This window comes from Hippocampus bargibanti, linkage group LG18 (genome assembly GCF_051943395.1).
Source record: "Hippocampus bargibanti isolate YZ-2025 linkage group LG18, ASM5194339v1, whole genome shotgun sequence".
Classification (NCBI taxonomy): Eukaryota; Metazoa; Chordata; class Actinopteri; order Syngnathiformes; family Syngnathidae; genus Hippocampus; species Hippocampus bargibanti.
The window spans coordinates 15,734,783-15,757,351 of record NC_142751.1 but is presented as its reverse complement, the minus strand read 5'-3'; the positions used below and the strand labels follow the sequence as shown (position 1 = coordinate 15,757,351).

The following is a 22,569-nucleotide window of genomic DNA, read 5'->3' as shown; positions in this document are numbered from 1 at the left end:
GGTGTTTTTAGCGCAAAAAAACGACCATGTATAGTAAGGTGTTTTTAGCCGAAAAAAACGACCATGTATAGTAAGGCGTTTTTAGCCGAAAAAAACGACCACTTATAGTAAGGCGTTTTTAGCCGAAAAAAATGACCATGTATAGTAAGGCGTTTTTAGCCGAAAAAAACAACCACTTATAGTAAGGCGTTTTTAGCCGAAAAAAACGACCACTTATAGTAAGGCGTTTTTAGCCGAAAAAACGACCATGTATAGTAAGGCGTTTTTAGCCGAAAAAAAACGACCACTTATAGTAAGGCGTTTTTAGCCGAAAAAAACGACCACTTATAGTAAGGCGTTTTTAGCCGAAAAAAACGACCATGTATAGTAAGGCGTTTTTAGCCGAAAAAAACGACCATGGTTAGTAAGGTGTTTTTACTCGAAAAAACCACCATGTATAGTAAGGCGTTTTTAGCCGAAAAAAATGACCATGTATAGTAAGGCGTTTTTAGCTGAAAAAAACGACCATGTATAGTAAGGCGTTTTTAGCTGGAAAAAATGACCATGTTTCGTAAGCCGTTTTTAGCCGAAAAAAACGACCACTTATAGTAAGGCGTTTTTAGCCGAAAAAAATGACCATGTATAGTAAGGCGTTTTTAGCCGAAAAAAACGACCACTTATAGTAAGGCGTTTTTAGCCGAAAAAAACGACCACTTATAGTAAGGCGTTTTTAGCCGAAAAAAATGACCATGTATAGTAAGGCGTTTTTAGCCGAAAAAAATGACCATGTATAGTAAGGCATTTTTAGCTGAAAAAACGACCATGTATAGTAAGGCGTTTTTAGCGCAAAAAAACGACCATGTATAGTAAGGCGTTTTTAGCCGAAAAAAACGACCACTTATAGTAAGGCGTTTTTAGCCGAAAAAAACGACCATGTATAGTAAGGCGTTTTTAGCCGAAAAAAATGACCATGTATAGTAAGGCGTTTTTAGCCGAAAAAAATGACCATGTATAGTAAGGCGTTTTTAGCCGAAAAAAACGACCATGTATAGTAAGGCGTTTTTAGCCGAAAAAAATGACCATGTATAGTAAGGCATTTTTAGCTGAAAAAACGACCATGTATAGTAAGGCGTTTTTAGCGCAAAAAAACGACCATGTATAGTAAGGCGTTTTTAGCTGAAAAAACGACCATGGTTAGTAAGGCGTTTTTAACGCAAAAAAACAACCATGTATAGTAAGGCGTTTTTAGGCCGAAAAAAACGACCATGGTTAGTAAGGTGTTTTTACCCGAAAAAACCACCATGTATAGTAAGGCGTTTTTAGCCGAAAAAAATGACCATGTATAGTAAGGCGTTTTTAGCCGAAAAAAACGACCACTTATAGTAAGGCGTTTTTAGCCGAAAAAAACGACCACTTATAGTAAGGCGTTTTTAGCCGAAAAAAACGACCATGTATAGTAAGGCGTTTTTAGCCGAAAAAAACGACCATGTATAGTAAGGCGTTTTTAGCCGAAAAAAACGACCATGTATAGTAAGGCGTTTTTAGCCGAAAAAAATGACCATGTATAGTAAGGCATTTTTAGCTGAAAAAACGACCATGTATAGTAAGGCGTTTTTAGCGCAAAAAAACGACCATGTATAGTAAGGCGTTTTTAGCTGAAAAAACGACCATGGTTAGTAAGGCGTTTTTAACGCAAAAAAACGACCATGTATAGTAAGGCGTTTTTAGGCCGAAAAAAACGACCATGGTTAGTAAGGTGTTTTTACCCGAAAAAACCACCATGTATAGTAAGGCGTTTTTAGCCGAAAAAAATGACCATGTATAGTAAGGCGTTTTTAGCCGAAAAAACGACCACTTATAGTAAGGCGTTTTTAGCCGAAAAAACGACCATGTATAGTAAGGCGTTTTTAGCCGAAAAAAACGACCACTTATAGTAAGGCGTTTTTAGCCGAAAAAAACGACCACTTATAGTAAGGCGTTTTTAGCCGAAAAAAACGACCACTTATAGTAAGGCGTTTTTAGCCGAAAAAAACGACTACTTATAGTAAGGCGTTTTTAGCCGAAAAAAATGACCATGTATAGTAAGGCGTTTTTAGCCGAAAAAAACAACCACTTATAGTAAGGCGTTTTTAGCCGAAAAAAACGACCACTTATAGTAAGGCGTTTTTAGCCGAAAAAAACGACCACTTATAGTAAGGCGTTTTTAGCCGAAAAAAATGACCATGTATAGTAAGGCGTTTTTAGCCGAAAAAAACGACCACTTATAGTAAGGCGTTTTTAGCCGAAAAAAACGACCACTTATAGTAAGGCGTTTTTAGCCGAAAAAACGACCATGTATAGTAAGGCGTTTTTAGCCGAAAAAAATGACCATGTATAGTAAGGCGTTTTTAGCCGAAAAAAACGACCACTTATAGTAAGGCGTTTTTAGCCGAAAAAAACGACCACTTATAGTAAGGCGTTTTTAGCTGAAAAAACGACCATGTATAGTAAGGCGTTTTTAGCGCAAAAAAACGACCATGTATAGTAAGGCGTTTTTAGCCGAAAAAAACGACCACTTATAGTAAGGCGTTTTTAGCCGAAAAAAACGACCATGTATAGTAAGGCGTTTTTAGCCGAAAAAAATGACCATGTATAGTAAGGCGTTTTTAGCCGAAAAAAATGACCATGTATAGTAAGGCGTTTTTAGCCGAAAAAAACGACCACTTATAGTAAGGCGTTTTTAGCCGAAAAAAACGACCACTTATAGTAAGGCATTTTTAGCTGAAAAAACGACCATGTATAGTAAGGCGTTTTTAGCGCAAAAAAACGACCATGTATAGTAAGGCGTTTTTAGCCGAAAAAAACGACCACTTATAGTAAGGCGTTTTTAGCCGAAAAAAACGACCATGTATAGTAAGGCGTTTTTAGCCGAAAAAAATGACCATGTATAGTAAGGCGTTTTTAGCCGAAAAAAATGACCATGTATAGTAAGGCGTTTTTAGCCGAAAAAAACGACCATGTATAGTAAGGCGTTTTTAGCCGAAAAAAATGACCATGTATAGTAAGGCATTTTTAGCTGAAAAAACGACCATGTATAGTAAGGCGTTTTTAGCGCAAAAAAACGACCATGTATAGTAAGGCGTTTTTAGCTGAAAAAACGACCATGGTTAGTAAGGCGTTTTTAACGCAAAAAAACAACCATGTATAGTAAGGCGTTTTTAGGCCGAAAAAAACGACCATGGTTAGTAAGGTGTTTTTACCCGAAAAAACCACCATGTATAGTAAGGCGTTTTTAGCCGAAAAAAATGACCATGTATAGTAAGGCGTTTTTAGCCGAAAAAAACGACCACTTATAGTAAGGCGTTTTTAGCCGAAAAAAACGACCACTTATAGTAAGGCGTTTTTAGCCGAAAAAAACGACCATGTATAGTAAGGCGTTTTTAGCCGAAAAAAACGACCATGTATAGTAAGGCGTTTTTAGCCGAAAAAAACGACCATGTATAGTAAGGCGTTTTTAGCCGAAAAAAATGACCATGTATAGTAAGGCATTTTTAGCTGAAAAAACGACCATGTATAGTAAGGCGTTTTTAGCGCAAAAAAACGACCATGTATAGTTTTTAAGGCGTTTTTAGCCGAAAAAAAACGACCACTTATAGTAAGGCGTTTTTAGCCGAAAAAAACGACCACTTATAGTAAGGCGTTTTTAGCCGAAAAAAACGACCATGTATAGTAAGGCGTTTTTAGCCGAAAAAAACGACCATGTATAGTAAGGCGTTTTTAGCCGAAAAAAACGACCATGTATAGTAAGGCGTTTTTAGCCGAAAAAAATGACCATGTATAGTAAGGCATTTTTAGCTGAAAAAACGACCATGTATAGTAAGGCGTTTTTAGCGCAAAAAAACGACCATGTATAGTAAGGCGTTTTAGCTGAAAAAACGACCATGGTTAGTAAGGCGTTTTTAACGCAAAAAAACGACCATGTATAGTAAGGCGTTTTTAGGCCGAAAAAAACGACCATGGTTAGTAAGGTGTTTTTACCCGAAAAAACCACCATGTATAGTAAGGCGTTTTTAGCCGAAAAAAATGACCATGTATAGTAAGGCGTTTTTAGCCGAAAAAACGACCACTTATAGTAAGGCGTTTTTAGCCGAAAAAACGACCATGTATAGTAAGGCGTTTTTAGCCGAAAAAAACGACCACTTATAGTAAGGCGTTTTTAGCCGAAAAAAACGACCACTTATAGTAAGGCGTTTTTAGCCGAAAAAAACGACCACTTATAGTAAGGCGTTTTTAGCCGAAAAAAACGACTACTTATAGTAAGGCGTTTTTAGCCGAAAAAAATGACCATGTATAGTAAGGCGTTTTTAGCCGAAAAAAACAACCACTTATAGTAAGGCGTTTTTAGCCGAAAAAAACGACCACTTATAGTAAGGCGTTTTTAGCCGAAAAAAACGACCACTTATAGTAAGGCGTTTTTAGCCGAAAAAAATGACCATGTATAGTAAGGCGTTTTTAGCCGAAAAAAACGACCACTTATAGTAAGGCGTTTTTAGCCGAAAAAAACGACCACTTATAGTAAGGCGTTTTTAGCCGAAAAAACGACCATGTATAGTAAGGCGTTTTTAGCCGAAAAAAATGACCATGTATAGTAAGGCGTTTTTAGCCGAAAAAAACGACCACTTATAGTAAGGCGTTTTTAGCCGAAAAAAACGACCACTTATAGTAAGGCGTTTTTAGCCGAAAAAACGACCATGTATAGTAAGGCGTTTTTAGCCGAAAAAAACGACCACGTATAGTAAGGCGTTTTTAGCCGAAAAAAACGACCACTTATAGTAAGGCGTTTTTAGCCGAAAAAAACGACCATGTATAGTAAGGCGTTTTTAGCCGAAAAAAACGACCATGTATAGTAAGGCGTTTTTAGCCGAAAAAAACGACCACGTATAGTAAGGCGTTTTTAGCCGAAAAAAACGACCACTTATAGTAAGGCGTTTTTAGCCGAAAAAAACGACCACTTATAGTAAGGCGTTTTTAGCCGAAAAAAATGACCATGTATAGTAAGGCGTTTTTAGCCGAAAAAAACGACCACTTATAGTAAGGCGTTTTTAGCCGAAAAAAACGACCACTTATAGTAAGGCGTTTTTAGCCGAAAAAAACGACCATGGTTAGTAAGGTGTTTTTACCCGAAAAAACCACCATGTATAGTAAGGCGTTTTTAGCCGAAAAAAATGACCATGTATAGTAAGGCGTTTTTAGCCGAAAAAAACGACCATGTATAGTAAGGCGTTTTTAGCCGGAAAAAATGACCATGTTTCGTAAGCCGTTTTTAGCCGAAAAAAACGACCACTTATAGTAAGGCGTTTTTAGCCGAAAAAAATGACCATGTATAGTAAGGCGTTTTTAGCCATAAAAAACGACCACTTATAGTAAGGCGTTTTTAGCCGAAAAAAACGACCACTTATAGTAAGGCGTTTTTAGCCGAAAAAACGACCATGTATAGTAAGGCGTTTTTAGCGCAAAAAAACGACCATGTATAGTAAGGCGTTTTTAGCCGAAAAAAATGACCATGTATAGTAAGGTGTTTTTAGCCGAAAAAAACGACCACTTATAGTAAGGCGTTTTTAGCCGAAAAAAATGACCATGTATAGTAAGGCGTTTTTAGCCGAAAAAAACGACCATGTATAGTAAGGCGTTTTTAGCCGAAAAAAATGACCATGTATAGTAAGGCGTTTTTAGCCGAAAAAAATGACCATGTATAGTAAGGCGTTTTTAGCCGAAAAAAACGACCATGTATAGTAAGGCGTTTTTAGCGCAAAAAAACGACCATGTATAGTAAGGCGTTTTTAGCCGAAAAAAACGACCACTTATAGTAAGGCGTTTTTAGCCGAAAAAACGACCATGTATAGTAAGGCATTTTTAGCTGAAAAAACGACCATGTATAGTAAGGCGTTTTTAGCCGAAAAAAATGACCATGTATAGTAAGGCGTTTTTAGCCGAAAAAAACGACCACTTATAGTAAGGCGTTTTTAGCCGAAAAAAATGACCATGTATAGTAAGGCGTTTTTAGCTGAAAAAAACGACCACTTATAGTAAGGCGTTTTTAGCCGAAAAAAAACGACCACTTATAGTAAGGCGTTTTTAGCCGAAAAAACGACCATGTATAGTAAGGCGTTTTTAGCGCAAAAAAATGACCATGTATAGTAAGGCGTTTTTAGCCGAAAAAAACGACCACTTATAGTAAGGCGTTTTTAGCCGAAAAAAATGACCATGTATAGTAAGGCGTTTTTAGCTGAAAAAAACGACCACTTATAGTAAGGCGTTTTTAGCCGAAAAAAAACGACCACTTATAGTAAGGCGTTTTTAGCCGAAAAAACGACCATGTATAGTAAGGCGTTTTTAGCGCAAAAAAACGACCATGTATAGTAAGCCGTTTTTAGCCGAAAAAAATGACCATGTATAGTAAGGCGTTTTTAGCGCAAAAAAACGACCATGTATTAAGCCGTTTTTAGCCGAAAAAAAAAAAACGACCACTTATAGTAAGGCGTTTTTAGCCGAAAAAAAAAGACCATGTATAGTAAGGCGTTTTTAGCCGAAAAAAACGACCACTTATAGTAAGGCGTTTTTAGCCGAAAAAAACGACCATGTATAGTAAGGCGTTTTTAGCCGAAAAAAACGACCACTTATAGTAAGGCGTTTTTAGCCGAAAAAAATGACCATGTATAGTAAGGCATTTTTAGCTGAAAAAACGACCATATATAGTAAGGCGTTTTTAGCGCAAAAAAACGACCATGTATAGTAAGGCGTTTTTAGCCGAAAAAAACGACCACTTATAGTAAGGCGTTTTTAGCCGAAAAAACGACCATGTATAGTAAGGCGTTTTTAGCGCAAAAAAACGACCATGTATAGTAAGGCGTTTTTAGCCGAAAAAAATGACCATGTATAGTAAGGTGTTTTTAGCCGAAAAAAACGACCACTTATAGTAAGGCGTTTTTAGCCGAAAAAAATGACCATGTATAGTAAGGCGTTTTTAGCCGAAAAAAACGACCATGTATAGTAAGGCGTTTTTAGCCGAAAAAAATGACCATGTATAGTAAGGCGTTTTTAGCCGAAAAAAACGACCACTTATAGTAAGGCGTTTTTAGCCGAAAAAAATTACCATGTAAGGCATTTTTAGCTGAAAAAACGACCATGTATAGTAAGGCGTTTTTAGCGCAAAAAAACGACCATGTATAGTAAGGCGTTTTTAGCCGAAAAAAACGACCACTTATAGTAAGGCGTTTTTAGCGCAAAAAAACGACCATGTATAGTAAGGCGTTTTTAGCTGAAAAAACGACCATGTATAGTAAGGCGTTTTTAACGCAAAAAAACGACCATGTATAGTAAGGCGTTTTTAGGCCGAAAAAACGACCATGTATAGTAAGGCGTTTTTAGCCGAAAAAAATGACCACTTATAGTAAGGCGTTTTTAGCCGAAAAAAATGACCATGTATAGTAAGGCGTTTTTAGCCGAAAAAAACGACCATGTATAGTAAGGCGTTTTTAGCCGAAAAAAATGACCATGTATAGTAAGGCGTTTTTAGCCGAAAAAAACGACCACTTATAGTAAGGCGTTTTTAGCCGAAAAAAATTACCATGTAAGGCATTTTTAGCTGAAAAAACGACCATGTATAGTAAGGCGTTTTTAGCGCAAAAAAACGACCATGTATAGTAAGGCGTTTTTAGCCGAAAAAAACGACCACTTATAGTAAGGCGTTTTTAGCGCAAAAAAACGACCATGTATAGTAAGGCGTTTTTAGCTGAAAAAACGACCATGTATAGTAAGGCGTTTTTAGCGCAAAAAAACGACCATGTATAGTAAGGCGTTTTTAGCCGAAAAAAATGACCATGTATAGTAAGGCGTTTTCAGCCGAAAAAAACGACCACTTATAGTAAGGCGTTTTTAGCCGAAAAAAACGACCACTTATAGTAAGGCGTTTTTAGCCGAAAAAACGACCATGTATAGTAAGGCGTTTTTAGCCGAAAAAAACGACCATGTATAGTAAGGTGTTTTTAGCGCAAAAAAAACGACCATGTATAGTAAGGCGTTTTTAGCCGAAAAAACAACCATGTATAGTAAGGCGTTTTTAGCCAAAAAAAACCACCATGTATGGTAAGGCATTTTTTGCCCGAAAAAAATGACCATGTCTAGTAAGGCGTTTTTAGCCGAAAAAAACGACCATGTCTAGTAAGGCGTTTTTAGGCGTAAAGTGTTTCAGCGCAAGTGTAAAAATGTGGTGAATCCTGCTGCTGCCGAATGCATCTGCTCTGCCTGAATTGGAGGCCAAAGAAGGCGGTCGTGCAGTTACCTGCCGAGGAGACCCGGTAGTTGATGTTGATGCTTTTGGCGCGAGCGCCTCCTCGCCACAGTTGCTCCTCCAGCCTCTGCCGAAGGGTCGTGTTGGTGCGGATGCTCTTTTCCAGCTGCGTACGCAGGTGGCGGATCTCCGACAACAGCTCGGAGAGGTCCACGGTCGCCGTGCCATTGCTCAAGGGAACAGAGGCGGGATCCGCTGTCGTGCAAACGCCTTTGGGAAAGAAGGAGCGTCACCGTTGAACTCGTTTTCTCTCAGTCATTAAAGGACAACCGACACCTGCGGACAAGTTGCGTCCATAATTCGTCAAATGACTTCTGTTGAGTGTATTTTATCAAGATTCCACCGCATGTGGCTATGTTTTACGTTTTAAGACTCACGCTGAATATTTGGACGTCTTGTTTTCCAGTTGATGACGATGACCGAAGGGACGTCAAGGAGGGAACGCCCCTGACCGAAAAAGCCACACACAATGCATTTTGGGTACTTTTTTTGGGGGGACTTTTCTTTTTTTGGGGGGACTTTCTCAAACTCGCCATCTGCGAGCTCATTTTGTGGCAGTTTTGGGACACTTGAAGTCCTTTTTATTGGTGTTTTACATTTGACTAAAACTATCAGCCAAAACACGCAGTTTTGGCTATTTTAGATGCTATTAAAACGTTTTTCTGATGTGAAAAAATGGTGTCGGCTGTCCTTTCAACGTGGTCTAACGTGTTGCGACGGGAGTGAGTCGAAGAAAGCAACCTTGACTGAGCGCCGCCGTTTCCATTTTCTCCCGAACTTGCAGCTCCACGCGCAGCGACTGCAGGAGACGCTGCGAGTCGGTGACGTGTTGCCGCTGTAGTTTCACCTCACGCTGCAAACTGAGGGGGGAAATAAATAAATAAATACAAATATCTGTTTTCTTTTTCAACCAACAAGACGTTCGCGTTTGGTGCAAGCGAAAGGGAGAGGAGTGAAATGTAAGCGACAGCGCAGGTTTGGGATTTCAATGGCGGTCAGCAAAACGGATGAGCGCAGCAGCAAATTGTACTGGCGGCGTGTCGTCATGGTGACAACGGAAACATTGCGTGGTTTCACGTCGCTAGCTTCTGGTTGGAAGGACAGCTCCACATTAACTCATTCACCAATTTATTCGGACATTGAAAATATTATAACGATCGTTGGGGTGCCGATAAAGCGCTGGCCATGGCCTCTGGCAATGTGTTTTTTTTCATTTGCACAAGGGGGCAGCATCTTCCTTTTGTCCATGTTAGCGCTTTGTTCCAGCGTCAGCTGTTGTTCAAGCGCTATATAAACCAATATGTATTGTATTTTGTACAGCCGCCCCCATTTCAAGCTCATATAACTCCAGACCCATATAACTCGGGAATTAACTCTTATTTTCTGATGAAAGAAGAGAGTGTAACGTTTCTTACACTGCATCAAATGTTTATGTAGTCCTAAAACTCAAAATTCTGTGGGTCCTGCAATTTGAGTGAAAATGACAAAAACCCTGGCACTGGAGTAGACACGTTTTTGCACATCGTCTGGCAGTGAATGAGTTAAAGACACAACTAAAATCTAGCTAGCTATCTATCTATTGGAGTTACTTCCGGGTTGAGTGAACGCTGGCACATGTGGCTGCCGCTGCTCACCCACAGAAAAACTTATCCTGTGACTGTAAAGCGACCTTGAGAGTTTAGAAAGGTGCTTATAAATTACTTGCGTTATTATTATTATTCTGAATGATTTCCAGCCACCTGTTCAGGTGTTCCTCGTTGGTGCGCAGCGACTGGAGCAGCCCGGTGTTCTCTCGGTGGCCGAGCTCCAGTTCCTCCTGCATCCTGGCCTTCTCCTGCCTGAGGACGTCTCCGTCCTTCCTGCTCTGCTCCAGCTCGGCCGCGCGCCCGGCCAGGCTCTCCCGCAGCCTCTCGCCCTCGCGCCGTTTGTCTGGAGGTGAGCGACAATCCAGCGTGAGGCCATTTTGTTTGGCAAAAGCCTCCCCGCTTGTCGTGTACCTTTGCTCTCCAGGTTGAGCTGCTCCTTCAAGGCTTGGTTCTGACCCCACAGGAAGCGAACCTCGTCGAGCAGCTGAGCTTGATCCTCGCTGCCGTGGATGAAGATGTTGGTGGCTGCCGTGATAACAAAAATAAACACTAGTTCATCCATTGCGGCCTAAAAGCAGTAGAGAGCGATGGGTCACCTGTGTCGTTTTCCACCTCGGCGAGCCTCTTCTCCAGCTGCTCCCTCAGACGGTCGTTGGTGGAGATGCTCTCCTCCAGTCTCCGCCTCAACGCTCGGATCTCCTCCAGGTGCTCACCCAGCACTTCTGCGACAAGATGAAATTGCGTGAAAAGCACAAACAAAAAGAGCATCATTGATTTTAGACTTGAATAAACATCTGGGTTGTTTTTTTATATAGTATAGTAAGGTGTTTTCAGCCCGAAAAAAAAAAACACCATGTATAGTAAGGCCTTTTTAGCTGAAAAAAAAAAAAAAAAAAACCACGGCATATATAGTAAGCCATTTTAGTCAAAAAAAATGACCATGTACAGTACATAGTAAGGCGTTTTTAGCCCCCCCAAAAAAAACAACCATTTTTCTTTGTTTTTTGCAGAGGATAAAGAATATAGAGCAGTGAGATGCATTTTTCTGTTGTGACGAAATACATTTGTACCCGTTAAATAACATTTGGATTCATTTTCTTAGCACAAGTGATTCATCAATCTGCCCGACGACTACCTGAAGTGACGTCGCGTGCTTCCGCGGTAGCATTTGTCGCCGAGACAACCTTGTCGTCGGGATCGGTCGCTTGCGTCGGAGAGTCGCGCTTGTCCCCATGATGGGCCATGACGGACAGGCGCAGGTCCAGCTCGCTACGCAGGCTGCTGTTGAGCTGTTTGCTGTCCCTCAGACGCTCGTGTAAAAGCGCGTTTTCCCTCTGCAAGCCCAAAAGTCGGCCTTCCGACACGCCCACTACTGCGTCCTCTGCGGATGAACACACAAGACTCTTTCTTTCTTTTGCTAGGCTGAAACCAATCGGGGCCACTTAATAATGTAACTTGTAAGTGGATGGAGTGGTAGGGGTTTTGGAAGCGGACACCGACACCGGAGCCCCCCCCCCACCCCCAGTCTGGCACCACAATGGCTGCCAGTAGAAAATAATTGCTAGTGTGGCGTCAAACTACATTATACCAGACTACCAATGCAAATGCAACGGTGGTTTTGGGGAATGTTTCCATTCAACCAGTTTATCCCAGTGATGAGACCACCAAATAATTTGAAACAAAAAGTTTGTTGGGGAAAAAAAAAAAAGAGTCTTGAAAAAAGGCAAATAATAATTTAGTATATCTGCGCTTGAGATGCTTCATGACTTGGAATGACTTCATTTGCAACTGCGTGTGAGCAAGAGTTAATATAGATTTTTTTTGGATCATCTGAATTCCAATTTTGTTGGGCTGTATTTAGCGGAAAAGAATATATATCTACGTCACATCAGAGATTTTAATGTCCTTCATGCAAACGGAAGGACTTGATCGCATTTCCGGTCATAAGGTAGCTAAACTAATCAAAACTAAGATAAAATAAAATGAGCTAAGAGCTAAAATAAACAAGATAAGCTAAAATAAGAAAAGCTAAAATAAGATAAACTAAGATACGATCAGATAATATAAGTTAAGCTAAAATAAACTAAGATAGGCTATGCTAAAATAACAAGCTCAGAAAAGATTAGATAATACAAGCTAAAGTAAACTAAAATAAAATAAGCTAAACTAAGCTAAAATAAGCTCAGATAATATAAGATAGTATAAAATAAGCTAAAATAAAGTAATATAAAATCAAATAAGATAATATAATCTAAGATAAACAAAGAAATGCTAAAATAAAATTAGATAAAATAAGGTAAGATGAGATAAAATAAGCTAAGGTAAGCTAAGATAACATAAATAAGATAAAATAACCTTTATTCGCAGTGCCTTGCGTGGGTAGGGTGTCTTGATGGGGGGGCGTATCACAGTGGGAGCTGTCGGGACTCTGGCCTCGGACTTGACTCTGCAGGCTCTGGATGAGGCGGTTCTTCTCCTGCAGTTCTCTGGCCAACCTGAGAGGAGGAGGAGGAAAAGGGAGAAGGTGACCAAGGGGCTGTCCGTCAAGCGCTACAAATCAATGGCGAGAAAATGGTGCCGGCTCCTTTGCGAGATCCTGCTTTCTAATGTTCTGATGCCTATGACAACACTGACCCAGTTGTATCATCAATTGTTTTGTTTTTGTTTTTTGACGCACAGATGAAATTAGGTCAGCATCCAGCCAGACGCCATTCAGGCGGAGCGACCCAGACGGGGTTAAAAGGCAATGAGGTGAAAGGATTATGGGGGCTTTTAAATAGGTCACGAGGCAAACATCAGTCGCTAGCCCAAAACATCTTCCATTGGTCGCACGTGGCGGTTGTCGTCAATAAAAGTAAAGAGCAAAAATGGCCGATAGAGTGGCTTTTTTTACATTGAATACATTTTTTTTGCATCGCTGAGTAAAATTGTTCACTCATTGATTAAAGCTCACACAGTGACACAAATGAAAGATAGGCGAACCCTCCTTCCTACAGTCCTTATGGGATTTGACTCCCTCCCCCACCTTCGCCCACTCCATTCCATCAAGCCATCAACGACCATCACAAAGGTCAATCAAATGACTTTATTATACAGTACAGTTGATTTCTTTAATCACAATACTTTTCGCCTTGCACACACTTTCTGGGAACCAATTACATTTGTAAGCCAAGGTATCACGGTATGATTATTCTTTGTAAGTAGTGAACAGCTCAGTCTCAAACAAAGAGGGCAGCTCTCGTTCAGGATTGAGAGAGATGCTAAATAAAATAAAGCTGACTTTGACTAAATAACAAACGGGCAGAGTGGAAGGTTGAGATGTACCTGCGAGAAAGCTCCAGAGCCGCCACATCTTCATTAGCTTGATGACACTCTCCTAGAACACACAAATTAAATAAATAAATACATGAATGAAAGTTTAAATACAGTAAAGTCTCGTTATATCGATATTCAAGGGAGTCCGAAAAAATATCGATATAACCGGGACTATCGATATATCCGATATCGATATAACGAGACTTTACTGTATATACATGAAAATATAAAGAAATACATAAACAAAAATAAATAAAATAAATAATACAATACTAAATAAATACATGAATGAAAGTTGAAATAAATATATGAAAATAAGAATCAATAAATGAATATATACATGAATAAATAAATAAATATCTGAGGGGCTTGCGGCTTGGAATTGAAGCGGATTGACACGGGACAGGAGATGTACCTTTATCCAAGCGTCCCTCCAGCCGATCCAGAATATTCAGGCTCTTGTCCAGCTGCTGCTTGAGCACCTCGCTGACGTCGCAGTCGGCCGGGCTGGCGCGAAGCATTTCCCGGAAAGCCTTTTTCAGCTCCACCGTCTGCCGACGTTGCAGAGCCGCCAGCCGCCGGGTCTCCTTGAACTGCTGCCTGAACCGCGACAGCTCCCTGGCCTGCGACTGCACCAGGGAGTCCAAACTGGGGACGTGGAAGTGGAAACCAGGGCGTGGAAATTAGCAAAGAATGTCCCCTGTGAAGTGTCGGGGGCTTCGTTTTGCCATTGTTGCAACCTGGCGGGGGAGGCAGAGCGACTGCGGGCGTGCTGCATCGGCTCCTTCACACTTTTATTGCGTTCCACCTCACTGCGTTCACCCCTCGCGGCGTGTCTGTCGCGGTCTTTCTCTCTCATCCGGACCCTACTGGGTCTTGCGTCGTCCCGATTGCTCAACTGGTCAGCGGAGTTCCTGCTTTGCATCCGGTGGCTTTGGACCTTCAATTCTCGTACCTGCGCGTTCTTCGAGAGTTCGTAGTCATCGAAGCTCTGAGGGATTTTCCGGTAGCGGGCGCGGCGCGTTAGCTTAGATTGCGTTTGAAAATATAAAGCGGGCGACTTTAGTGATGAAATGACCTGAGTGGGAGGAATCGGGGATGGTGTGCTGGCGGCAGAGTCCACATTTTCAGTGGAGGAAAAGTCAGGAATCAGCAGCAACGGGAGACTGGAAGCGCTTCCGCTTGCTTTGGGCTCTGGAGCAGTGGGGATAGATACCAACAATAACATCAAGAACTTTCAAACACCACCAGGATATTTTTGTGCCCTATTGGCGTGATGTAAGCAAAACATTTCAATCCAATAAAGAAGAAAGTGAGGATTAGTAGGTGCTGAAAGGACATGCAAAGTTTCCATCCATGCAAAACTTTCCACGGCAGCAAAAAGCTGCGACAACCAGAGAAGAAGACATTTGGGATGTTAGAAGACTCAAAGTTGTCATGCGGCCCGTGAGAGCCTCCAAGAAGCGTCCGTTCGGAAAAAAGACAGACGATGCGGCGTCCGTTTCAAAAGGCGTCTGACCTGCGCGACTGCTTTCTTGCCTATCGGTTTCGTAAGTCAGGTCCACCTGCACGCCTTTGTCATGGCGCTCCGGAGCTGGTTATTGAAGGCAACGGTCATGTCAAGTTAGCGGCGAGGTAGCCAAATTACACAAGTGGGATTTGTCCAACGACAGCATCACCCCCCTCACCCCCCAAAAAAAAACAAAAAAAAAATGTTTTTGTACACAGAATGGATGAAAAGGTTTCTTCAGCCGTCATCTGGACTTCTTTCAAGGTGTCGGACGTTTCACGATCCCCACCGTTGCGTTTTAGTGAAGGGTTTTGCTGTTTTATAAAAAATAGCTTCTCTTTCAAATCATCTATTTTCATTCGCTAAGATTTTAACCTCATTGTCGTCAATTGAGTGCTCGCGAAACGTCCGACACCTCCACAGAGATGACGTCTGAAGAGACCTTTTCATCGACGGAGCGCTCCCGTACGACTGAAAGCTCACACAGGATGCAAAGAGCAAAAATGACTCTCACCTCTTTGCGCGATGTTACTCATGGCCGGCGCGGATTGAGCCGTGGCGAGTTTCTCCTCCAGGTTTTTGCAGGCTTTTTTCTTCTCCCTCAGCGCCTTGTGCAGAGCTTCCAGCTGGGCCTGAACACTCGGCGCTAAGCCCTCGGTGTCCGATAGCGCTGCACGGGGCTCGCTCGCTTCTCTATTTGCCCTTTCTTCTCGGAGAGCGGCTTGGAGCTCCTGAATCCTCTGAGAGTGATCGTCGAGGGCTTTGCAGAGCATTTCCAGATTGGTAAGTAAGTCGGAGTTGAGAAGCTCCTCGGGGAGAACGTTTGGCCGAGCGGCGCCGGTGAGGCGATCCAGCTCTTGCCTTTTTTGTAAAGCGTTCCGCAGGTCGTCCAAGCGCTCCCGTAAGTGAGGCTTGGCCAACCAGTCCGTATTTGTACACGCGGCCGCCAGGATAGCGATGACGGATTCTGCGCAGCTAAGACATTTCGCCAGAACTCGGCTCAGCTCCTGATTTGAAGTTTGGGACTCATTGCCCGGGAGAGATTCCGTCTGCGCGGAGGTACTCAATTTCAACTCAAGCGGAGAAGAGTCGTTTTGCTTCTGGTCGCTTATTGACGCTTTTACGGCCTCCATCTTCAAACGGAGATCTCCAATTTTGGAGTCTGGAAATGAAAAATGTTTCTCTGCCAAATTCAAAAGTTGCGCAAAGTGCTTGTCGACACCCTCCTCTTCCTGAAGCGCTTTCTGTAAATCCAGGGACGTGCTGCTCGAGGCCAGCTCGCGAGGTCCTGCTCCTTGTCTGACGCCACCCTGGCCGTCCAGACTGCAGGCGGTCAGATAGGCGATGGTGGACTCGGCAGCTCGCAGGGCCTCCACGTACCGCCGATTGAGACTTTCCGTGTCGCTGAGCTGCGCACGGAGCTCCTGCCAATCAGCCAGCTGCTCGCCCAGCTTATTGATCAAGGCCTCTTTCTCCCGGCACTCCTGCTGAAGAAGCTCCAGCTGGGTAAAAAGAGCGCCGTGGTCTTGCGCGTCATCAGAGGTTTGCGTTCCTGTATAGCCGCTATCGTGAGCGCGTCCGCAGGAAGAAGAGGAGCCGGCGCTTGGTTGGGATGACGCGGCGGAGTCTGGGGTGGAATGACGGTCACCATCGGCGTGAACTTGCGGCGCCGCGTCCCATTTTGTTGCCTGTGGATGCGCGCCGTTGCAAGATTCCGATCTCGGCTTCACGGGGACGGGCAGACGAGATCTGAAGCAGCCCTGAAAAAAATATACAAACAAAAAAAAAGACAATTATGAGTCCAGTGGCTCATTTCGAGGGTAGCAGGTCTATTCATTATTACTTTTATTTATTTTGCTATTGATACATTTAGGTATACATGTCTGTATGCATTTATTTATTCATGTGTTTATTCATGTATTTATTTATCCATTTGTTTATTTTGCCATTTATCCATTTATGTAGGCATGCACTTATTTATCTATTCATTTATTTTGCTCTTTATACATTTAGGTATGCATTTATTTATTTATTTATTTTTCTATATATTCATTTATTTAGCTAATTATCGATTCATGTATGCATTTATTTATTTATGTGTTTGTTTATTTTGTGGGAGAGACTAAACTTGTGAGAGAAGCCACACAGTGTGGAAATTGTGCTAACACACAAAACAGTTGGACATTAAAAAGATAAATACATAACCGGCGCTCATATGTTCTATAAAACACACCATGGTTTTTGAAATATTACGCTGATCGGCAGTTTGTAGAGTTCCCACTTCTTCCGTGGTAACCGTGGCCTTCCCGTTCATTACGCAATCCTCTTTTTTGTCCTTAGTATGACCTTGCAGCTCATCGCTGCTGTTTCCTGACGCTTCTGCGCTCTCCGTTTGTTCGTTCAGCAGACTTTGGAGTTGCTCATTTTCAGCCGTGAGCCTGCGGACTTCGTCTCTGTCATAACAGAAATAATATATTACGTTTAAAGACGTCACTTTTTAGGTAATGTGGAGATGGGGAATATGCAGACCCAAGTTGCAGATGCGATGCAGCAGTATTTTCAGTCAAAAGACATTTTACAGAATCGACCTCTGTTGTGGCGCAATCTGCATTCTCGCTGCTCGGGCCGTGGCTGCTGTCCACACTCTCATCTCCAAGAAGCTAAAAGGCAAGGAAAGCGGATTTTCATTTTGTTATTTTAAGTACACACTTGCGTGCTAAATTATTTGCAGTATCGCCAATTTGCTAAACACAATCCCGGGTGTGCCTGGGTACAAAAACAGCTTCCACATCCGCTTACGTGCGTAGTGTCGGTTTAGCTCAAATGATGATTGAAGAAATCTGACCTTTTAAAAGCGGTACATACCTGGCCCAATGTGACATCCGTCTGACTCTCTTTGTCTTGAGAGCGGCACGTCTGATGAGCCGCAGGCGGCACTTTGGGCATCGTTGTTGTGTCTGGCTGCTAAAGTCATGGGATGTGAGGCGAGTATGACATATGTGACTCCATTCCAAAATAAAAATCAAAAAGAAGAAAACTCAATGAGGCACAGCGGAATGGGATGATGTGTCTAATGTGATATGGCGACGAAGGGACACCGTTTTGTGGGGAACACATAGAGATAGAAAGACGGGCTTGGTTAGGAACAATGGAGGAAAGACTCAGGAGGATACTGTAGTACTGTAGTAACAACACAGACACAGTGGTCAAGTCAGGTTCAAAGGTTAGATGTCAAGGAGTTACTCAAACTAAAAGGTGGCTATTATGTTGATTATTAAAAAAAAATACAAATAAGAATCGGCCTTTGTGGCCTCCAACCTGTTTCCATGGATGACTCCCCGCCAAGTTTTGCTCGTCCTTGGAGGAAACATCTTGGTTAGCTTTGTCGTACGCTGCCAGCCTGCTCTGGAGATCGGCATTTAAAGTTTGAAGACTGCCGACGGCGTCCTGCAGCTCTCGGATCTAAAAGATACACACAATGTCCGTTAGCCTGTAGCTAAAAATAAATTCACCTTCTATGCTAATGTCAGTTAGCCGATAGCATGTGCCTAAAATGAATTCACCTTCTTTGCTAATGTCAGTTAGCATGTAGCATGTCCATGAAATTAATTCACCTTCTATACTAATATAGCATGTTCCTAAAAAACGAATTGGGTTGGATGTACCCTAATTTGTCTCGCATTGGAGAAATTGACATGTCACAGCAGCAAAGTTATGGAAGGAAGAGGAAAGGAAAGAAATAAGTAGAAAAACTAAATACAAGAGCTGCTGGAAAGGCAGCTACTCTTGCGCCGCCATCTTGAAGTAAAAGAAAAACAAAGAAAAAACCCTAAATATTCACCTTCCATGCTAATGTCCGTTAGCCTGTAGCATGTAGCTAAAAATGAATTCACCTTCTGTTTGAGGTCCTGCGGCGAACTGTTATCATGTCCCTCATCCACACAAATGCTCATGTAAGAGGTCTGGTCACCGATGAAACTCAGCGAGTCTCCTTTGGGGAAAGCAACGCAACATTGAACAGAAATATTCTCCACACAGAGCATACGTGTTTTGTAAATAGCATACTGCTGTCGCTGGTACCGCCCACTCCGCCGCCTCGGTTCTGGATGGCCCCCAAGCGGGCCTGCAGAGACGCATTCCAACGCTGAGCATCTTCCAGCTGATGCTGCATGCTCTCCAGTTCCTTGGAATCAACTAGGTTCACGCCTGAACACAAATAGTTTATAGTGTTACAAAAACCTTCATCTTGGTTTTATTTTTTAATATGTATCATTTTCTGGGTTTTCTTATTGCTTCAAACGCATTTTCAGAGGGAATGAAACACGTTTTCTGAACTAAATGTTTTTTTTTTTTTCAATGGTTTTAAGTTTTATGATGAAATGAGTGTCTATTTAGGCTGCAGAGTGCCAACCTGACACATATACAAGTGAAAACATGAAGATTCAGCCTTTTGTTTAGCGGTAAGGATCATATCAAGTTTTTATTGCTTCAAATACATTACCAGCGCAGGTGAAACACGTTTTTTGAACTAAATGATTGTTTTCTTTGGTTTTATGTTTTATGATGAAATTAGTGCCTATTTAGGATGTAGAGTGAAAACCTCTGACATGCTATATACTGTATCATGCTCGTTCATAATAACATATATTTATATTGGTATATCTGAATCCATCAAGGATCCAGTCTTGCATGAGCGCTTTGCAACATTTTAGTTGATCTTGGAGGAGGGAGGTAAAGAGATGATGAGGATGAAGAAAAATGAAATGAAGAGAACTGATAGAAATGGAAGAACGGATGACAGAAAGGTTTTATTAAATCACATGTGAGAGAGGAAGAAGTGGATGGTCGGGAAAGCCTTTAAAAAAGAACAGCTCATTTAATAAAAAAAAAAATAACACAGGTGCGGTGAGAGTCTTCAATGACAGGAATACCTGCGTGCGGAGAGAAACTTCCAATCGGCCTCAAAGTCATGCCCCGACTTGACTTGAGATTAGGAGAGCGGAGAGTTGTACTTAAATCAACAAACCAATTTGCGTCGTTACATAACAGGACATGGACGGGATTTTTTTAGATGAAACTAATTTACGGTGGCAGCGGATTAATACTGGCGGCGATGTGAAGTCATCAGCAGGCGTGTGAGAAAGCACAACGATGGACCAACGGAAGCTTTTATTCACATTTTTTTTTAACATAGAGACAAGTCAGGAAAATGAAAGGGAGAAGAGTGAACATGGAAAGAGAGCCACAGGGAAACAAACAGAAAGTCAGCATGCACGAGTGATGATGGAGATGAAAAACGGACACAGATGATGGAATCAAGAAGGGGGGGGGGGGTCCTCGTTAGCATTAGCAGACATTAGAAGATGAACAGCTCTGTCTGCGTCTGTGTATTTCCCACATGATGACTAGACTCATTTCCGAGCAGCATTTGAGATTTGCGGTGTTTCCTAGCAACCGGATTGATATAAAGTAGGTCTCATGAAGGCCTCTCGTGCATTGTCACTCCACCTTCTGTGACTTTGGCTCTGTCTAGCTCTCTCTCCAAGTCGTCTCGGAGCTCCTCGTTGGCTTGGACGCCGTCCTCCAGCTGCTGCCTGAGGAGCTGCACTGACGTCAGTTCCATCTGCAGAGCGTGAAGACGTTGGGCGCTGCAAAACAAACATCAAATATTGGCTCTTTCTTCAAGGGATAACTTATCTTCATGGTGGAACGAATATTCCATTTTTTTCCCAAATTATGCAAGATTTTTTAGTCAAAAAAAATTGAAGACAGCAACTTATTCAAAATACAAAAAATATCAAGCGGTTGTTTTTCTGCTTTCTTTGAAAGTGTTCAAGTTATTTGAATGTTTGTTTTTAGCAATAAATAGACACTGAAGATATCCATCTATCTCTGTCTATCAAGCTAGCTCTATCTATCTATCTATCTATCTATCTATCTATCTATCTATCTATCTAGCTAGCTAGCTAGCTAGAGATCTCTATCTAGCTCACTAGCTAGTTATCTCTATCTAGCTCGCTAGTTATCTCTACCTCTATCTATCTAGCTTATAAGCTATATAGCCAAAAATGTTTTTATGCAAAACTGGTACAGCATTTTCATTTGTTTTTTTTTGTAAGCACAACATGAAGACAAAAAAAAATCCCAATCCTTGTCCCCACCTGTCTTGCTCCTTCACAGTCCTGACAAGACTGGAATAGAGCTGCTGCTCGGCCCTTAGCGCTTTGTTGAGAGCCTCGTGTTCCTGCTGCAAAGCCGCTAGCTTGGGAAGCGTCTGAAAAGCAAGTAAAAGCGATTAAACTTGAAATTCAACCAGAAAAGCCGTGGTCCATCTGTAAATTACTTCTTGCTGGCTGTCTCCACCGATCAATGTTCTTTCTCTTTCTGGGAGCCCCGACGGCGGTCGATCAATGCTGCCGCCGATGACCCGATCCGGGGCCACGTCACCTTGCGTGTCCCCTCGCTGGCCGAGGCGTAGTTGGAGATCCTGCTCGGAGAGCAAAGTGTAAACATTACGGCTTGGAATATTTTTTTTCAGAAAATTGCCAACACCAGAAAGGAGCAAACAAATGAAAAATGAGGCTTTTTACATGAATGATGTCATCTTTGGTGTCAAGGGTAGCCGTCAGGGACTCGATGTTGGCGGCTTGGCCTTCGCTGCGACCTTCCAGCTCGGACAGCGATGCCTGCAGCTTGGCTAGAGACATCTAGATGGGCATAGTAGCACCAGTGAGTAGAAGGAATAAAAAGAAAAAAGGGATTAGCCACGTGATGAAGGTAAACAAGACCTTGAGCTCATTCTCCCTTTTCAGCGCTTTGTTGAGAGCCTCCGTTTTCTGTGCCAGCTCTTTCTTCAGAACTACCACGGTCTTTTTGCAGAGCGGATTGTTCTCCATGCTGTCGTCGCTGTTCGTCCTGGAGAGCTTGGCTATGTTGCCAGAGAAAAAAAGACAAAAAAAAAAAAAAAAGATAAATTGTGTGAATGTATCATCTCATTCCGAAAGTTGACAAGCCGAATGAGTCTCACCTTGGCGCTGGTCTAACTTCTCTTGCATGACCAGGATAGTTTCTCGGAGCTCCAGCACATAATCCGGCTCCTTGTCGTGATCCGTCTCCCGACCACGTTGGAGAAGCCGCTGCAAAATTCAACCATTTCACGGAGATGCCACGTCTAACTTGGCCCAGTCATTAAAGGACAACCGACACCATGTTTTTTGTTTCCTAACTGACATCAGAAAAACGTTTGATAGCATCTAAAATAGCCAAAACACGCAGGATGATATTTTTAGTCAAATGCAAAACACCAAGAAAAATGACTTCAAGTGTCCCAAAACAGCCACAAAATTAGCTCGGAACTGGGCAGATTCAGAAAGTCCCGTCCCCTTTTTCGTGACGTCACGCCTTCACAAACTGCCTTGCTCCGGAATCAAAACAATGGCTTCAGATTGGGACAAGATGCTTTCTTGTTACTCATCCACTTATGAATATGATTCAAATAGTTCTGGGGAGGAAAGCATAAATGTTTGCCATCCATTCAAGAAGTCCTTCCATATCAATTCGAGCTGTGTGGACTCCAATGTAGCACCCAGAAAATGCACAAGATGGCGCCCAAGCTCCGTTGGAAATGGGCTGATTTGTCCGCTGGGAATTTGTGGCAACTCGTATGAAATAGTCGTCTCAGTGCAACACACAACGATTCAGCATCGCATTATTTATGTCGGTTTCCTTCTAATTTCGCCATCAACACGAAGTTTTCAGACGAAAGAAAGTACCCAAAATGCATTGCGTGTCGCTTTCTCGGTCAGGGGCGGTCCAGATGTGACGTCACTTAGGGCATCATCATCATCAAC

General features: G+C 42.1%; 1 protein-coding gene across 10 annotated transcripts in view; it reads right to left on the bottom strand.

Annotated features, from left to right (window-relative positions):
- The window catches only part of cdk5rap2 (CDK5 regulatory subunit associated protein 2), a 43,102-nt gene that overhangs the window by 7,682 nt on the left and 12,851 nt on the right, over window positions 1–22,569 (bottom strand). For 5 of the 10 annotated variants that reach the window (XM_089019668.1, XM_089019669.1, XM_089019670.1 and 2 more), the window contains 24 exons: window positions 21,747–21,855; window positions 21,508–21,647; window positions 21,310–21,426; window positions 21,063–21,206; window positions 20,881–20,993; window positions 20,228–20,367; window positions 18,785–18,925; window positions 18,613–18,710; window positions 18,038–18,181; window positions 17,585–17,683; window positions 17,249–17,379; window positions 16,953–17,172; window positions 15,234–16,479; window positions 14,729–14,803; window positions 13,950–14,403; window positions 13,625–13,857; window positions 13,219–13,270; window positions 12,250–12,389; window positions 11,030–11,275; window positions 10,491–10,616; window positions 10,306–10,419; window positions 10,048–10,237; window positions 9,050–9,168; window positions 8,300–8,518 (listed from right to left, as the gene is read on the bottom strand). In XM_089019668.1, the coding sequence (XP_088875794.1) occupies window positions 8,300–8,518; window positions 9,050–9,168; window positions 10,048–10,237; window positions 10,306–10,419; window positions 10,491–10,616; window positions 11,030–11,275; window positions 12,250–12,389; window positions 13,219–13,270; window positions 13,625–13,857; window positions 13,950–14,403; window positions 14,729–14,803; window positions 15,234–16,479; window positions 16,953–17,172; window positions 17,249–17,379; window positions 17,585–17,683; window positions 18,038–18,181; window positions 18,613–18,710; window positions 18,785–18,925; window positions 20,228–20,367; window positions 20,881–20,993; window positions 21,063–21,206; window positions 21,310–21,426; window positions 21,508–21,647; window positions 21,747–21,855 (4,810 nt within the window). The remainder of the gene's footprint in view (window positions 1–8,299; window positions 8,519–9,049; window positions 9,169–10,047; window positions 10,238–10,305; window positions 10,420–10,490; window positions 10,617–11,029; window positions 11,276–12,249; window positions 12,390–13,218; window positions 13,271–13,624; window positions 13,858–13,949; window positions 14,404–14,728; window positions 14,804–15,233; window positions 16,480–16,952; window positions 17,173–17,248; window positions 17,380–17,584; window positions 17,684–18,037; window positions 18,182–18,612; window positions 18,711–18,784; window positions 18,926–20,227; window positions 20,368–20,880; window positions 20,994–21,062; window positions 21,207–21,309; window positions 21,427–21,507; window positions 21,648–21,746; window positions 21,856–22,569) is intronic. The other 5 variants (XM_089019666.1, XM_089019662.1, XM_089019661.1 and 2 more) reach the window with 5 other exon arrangements.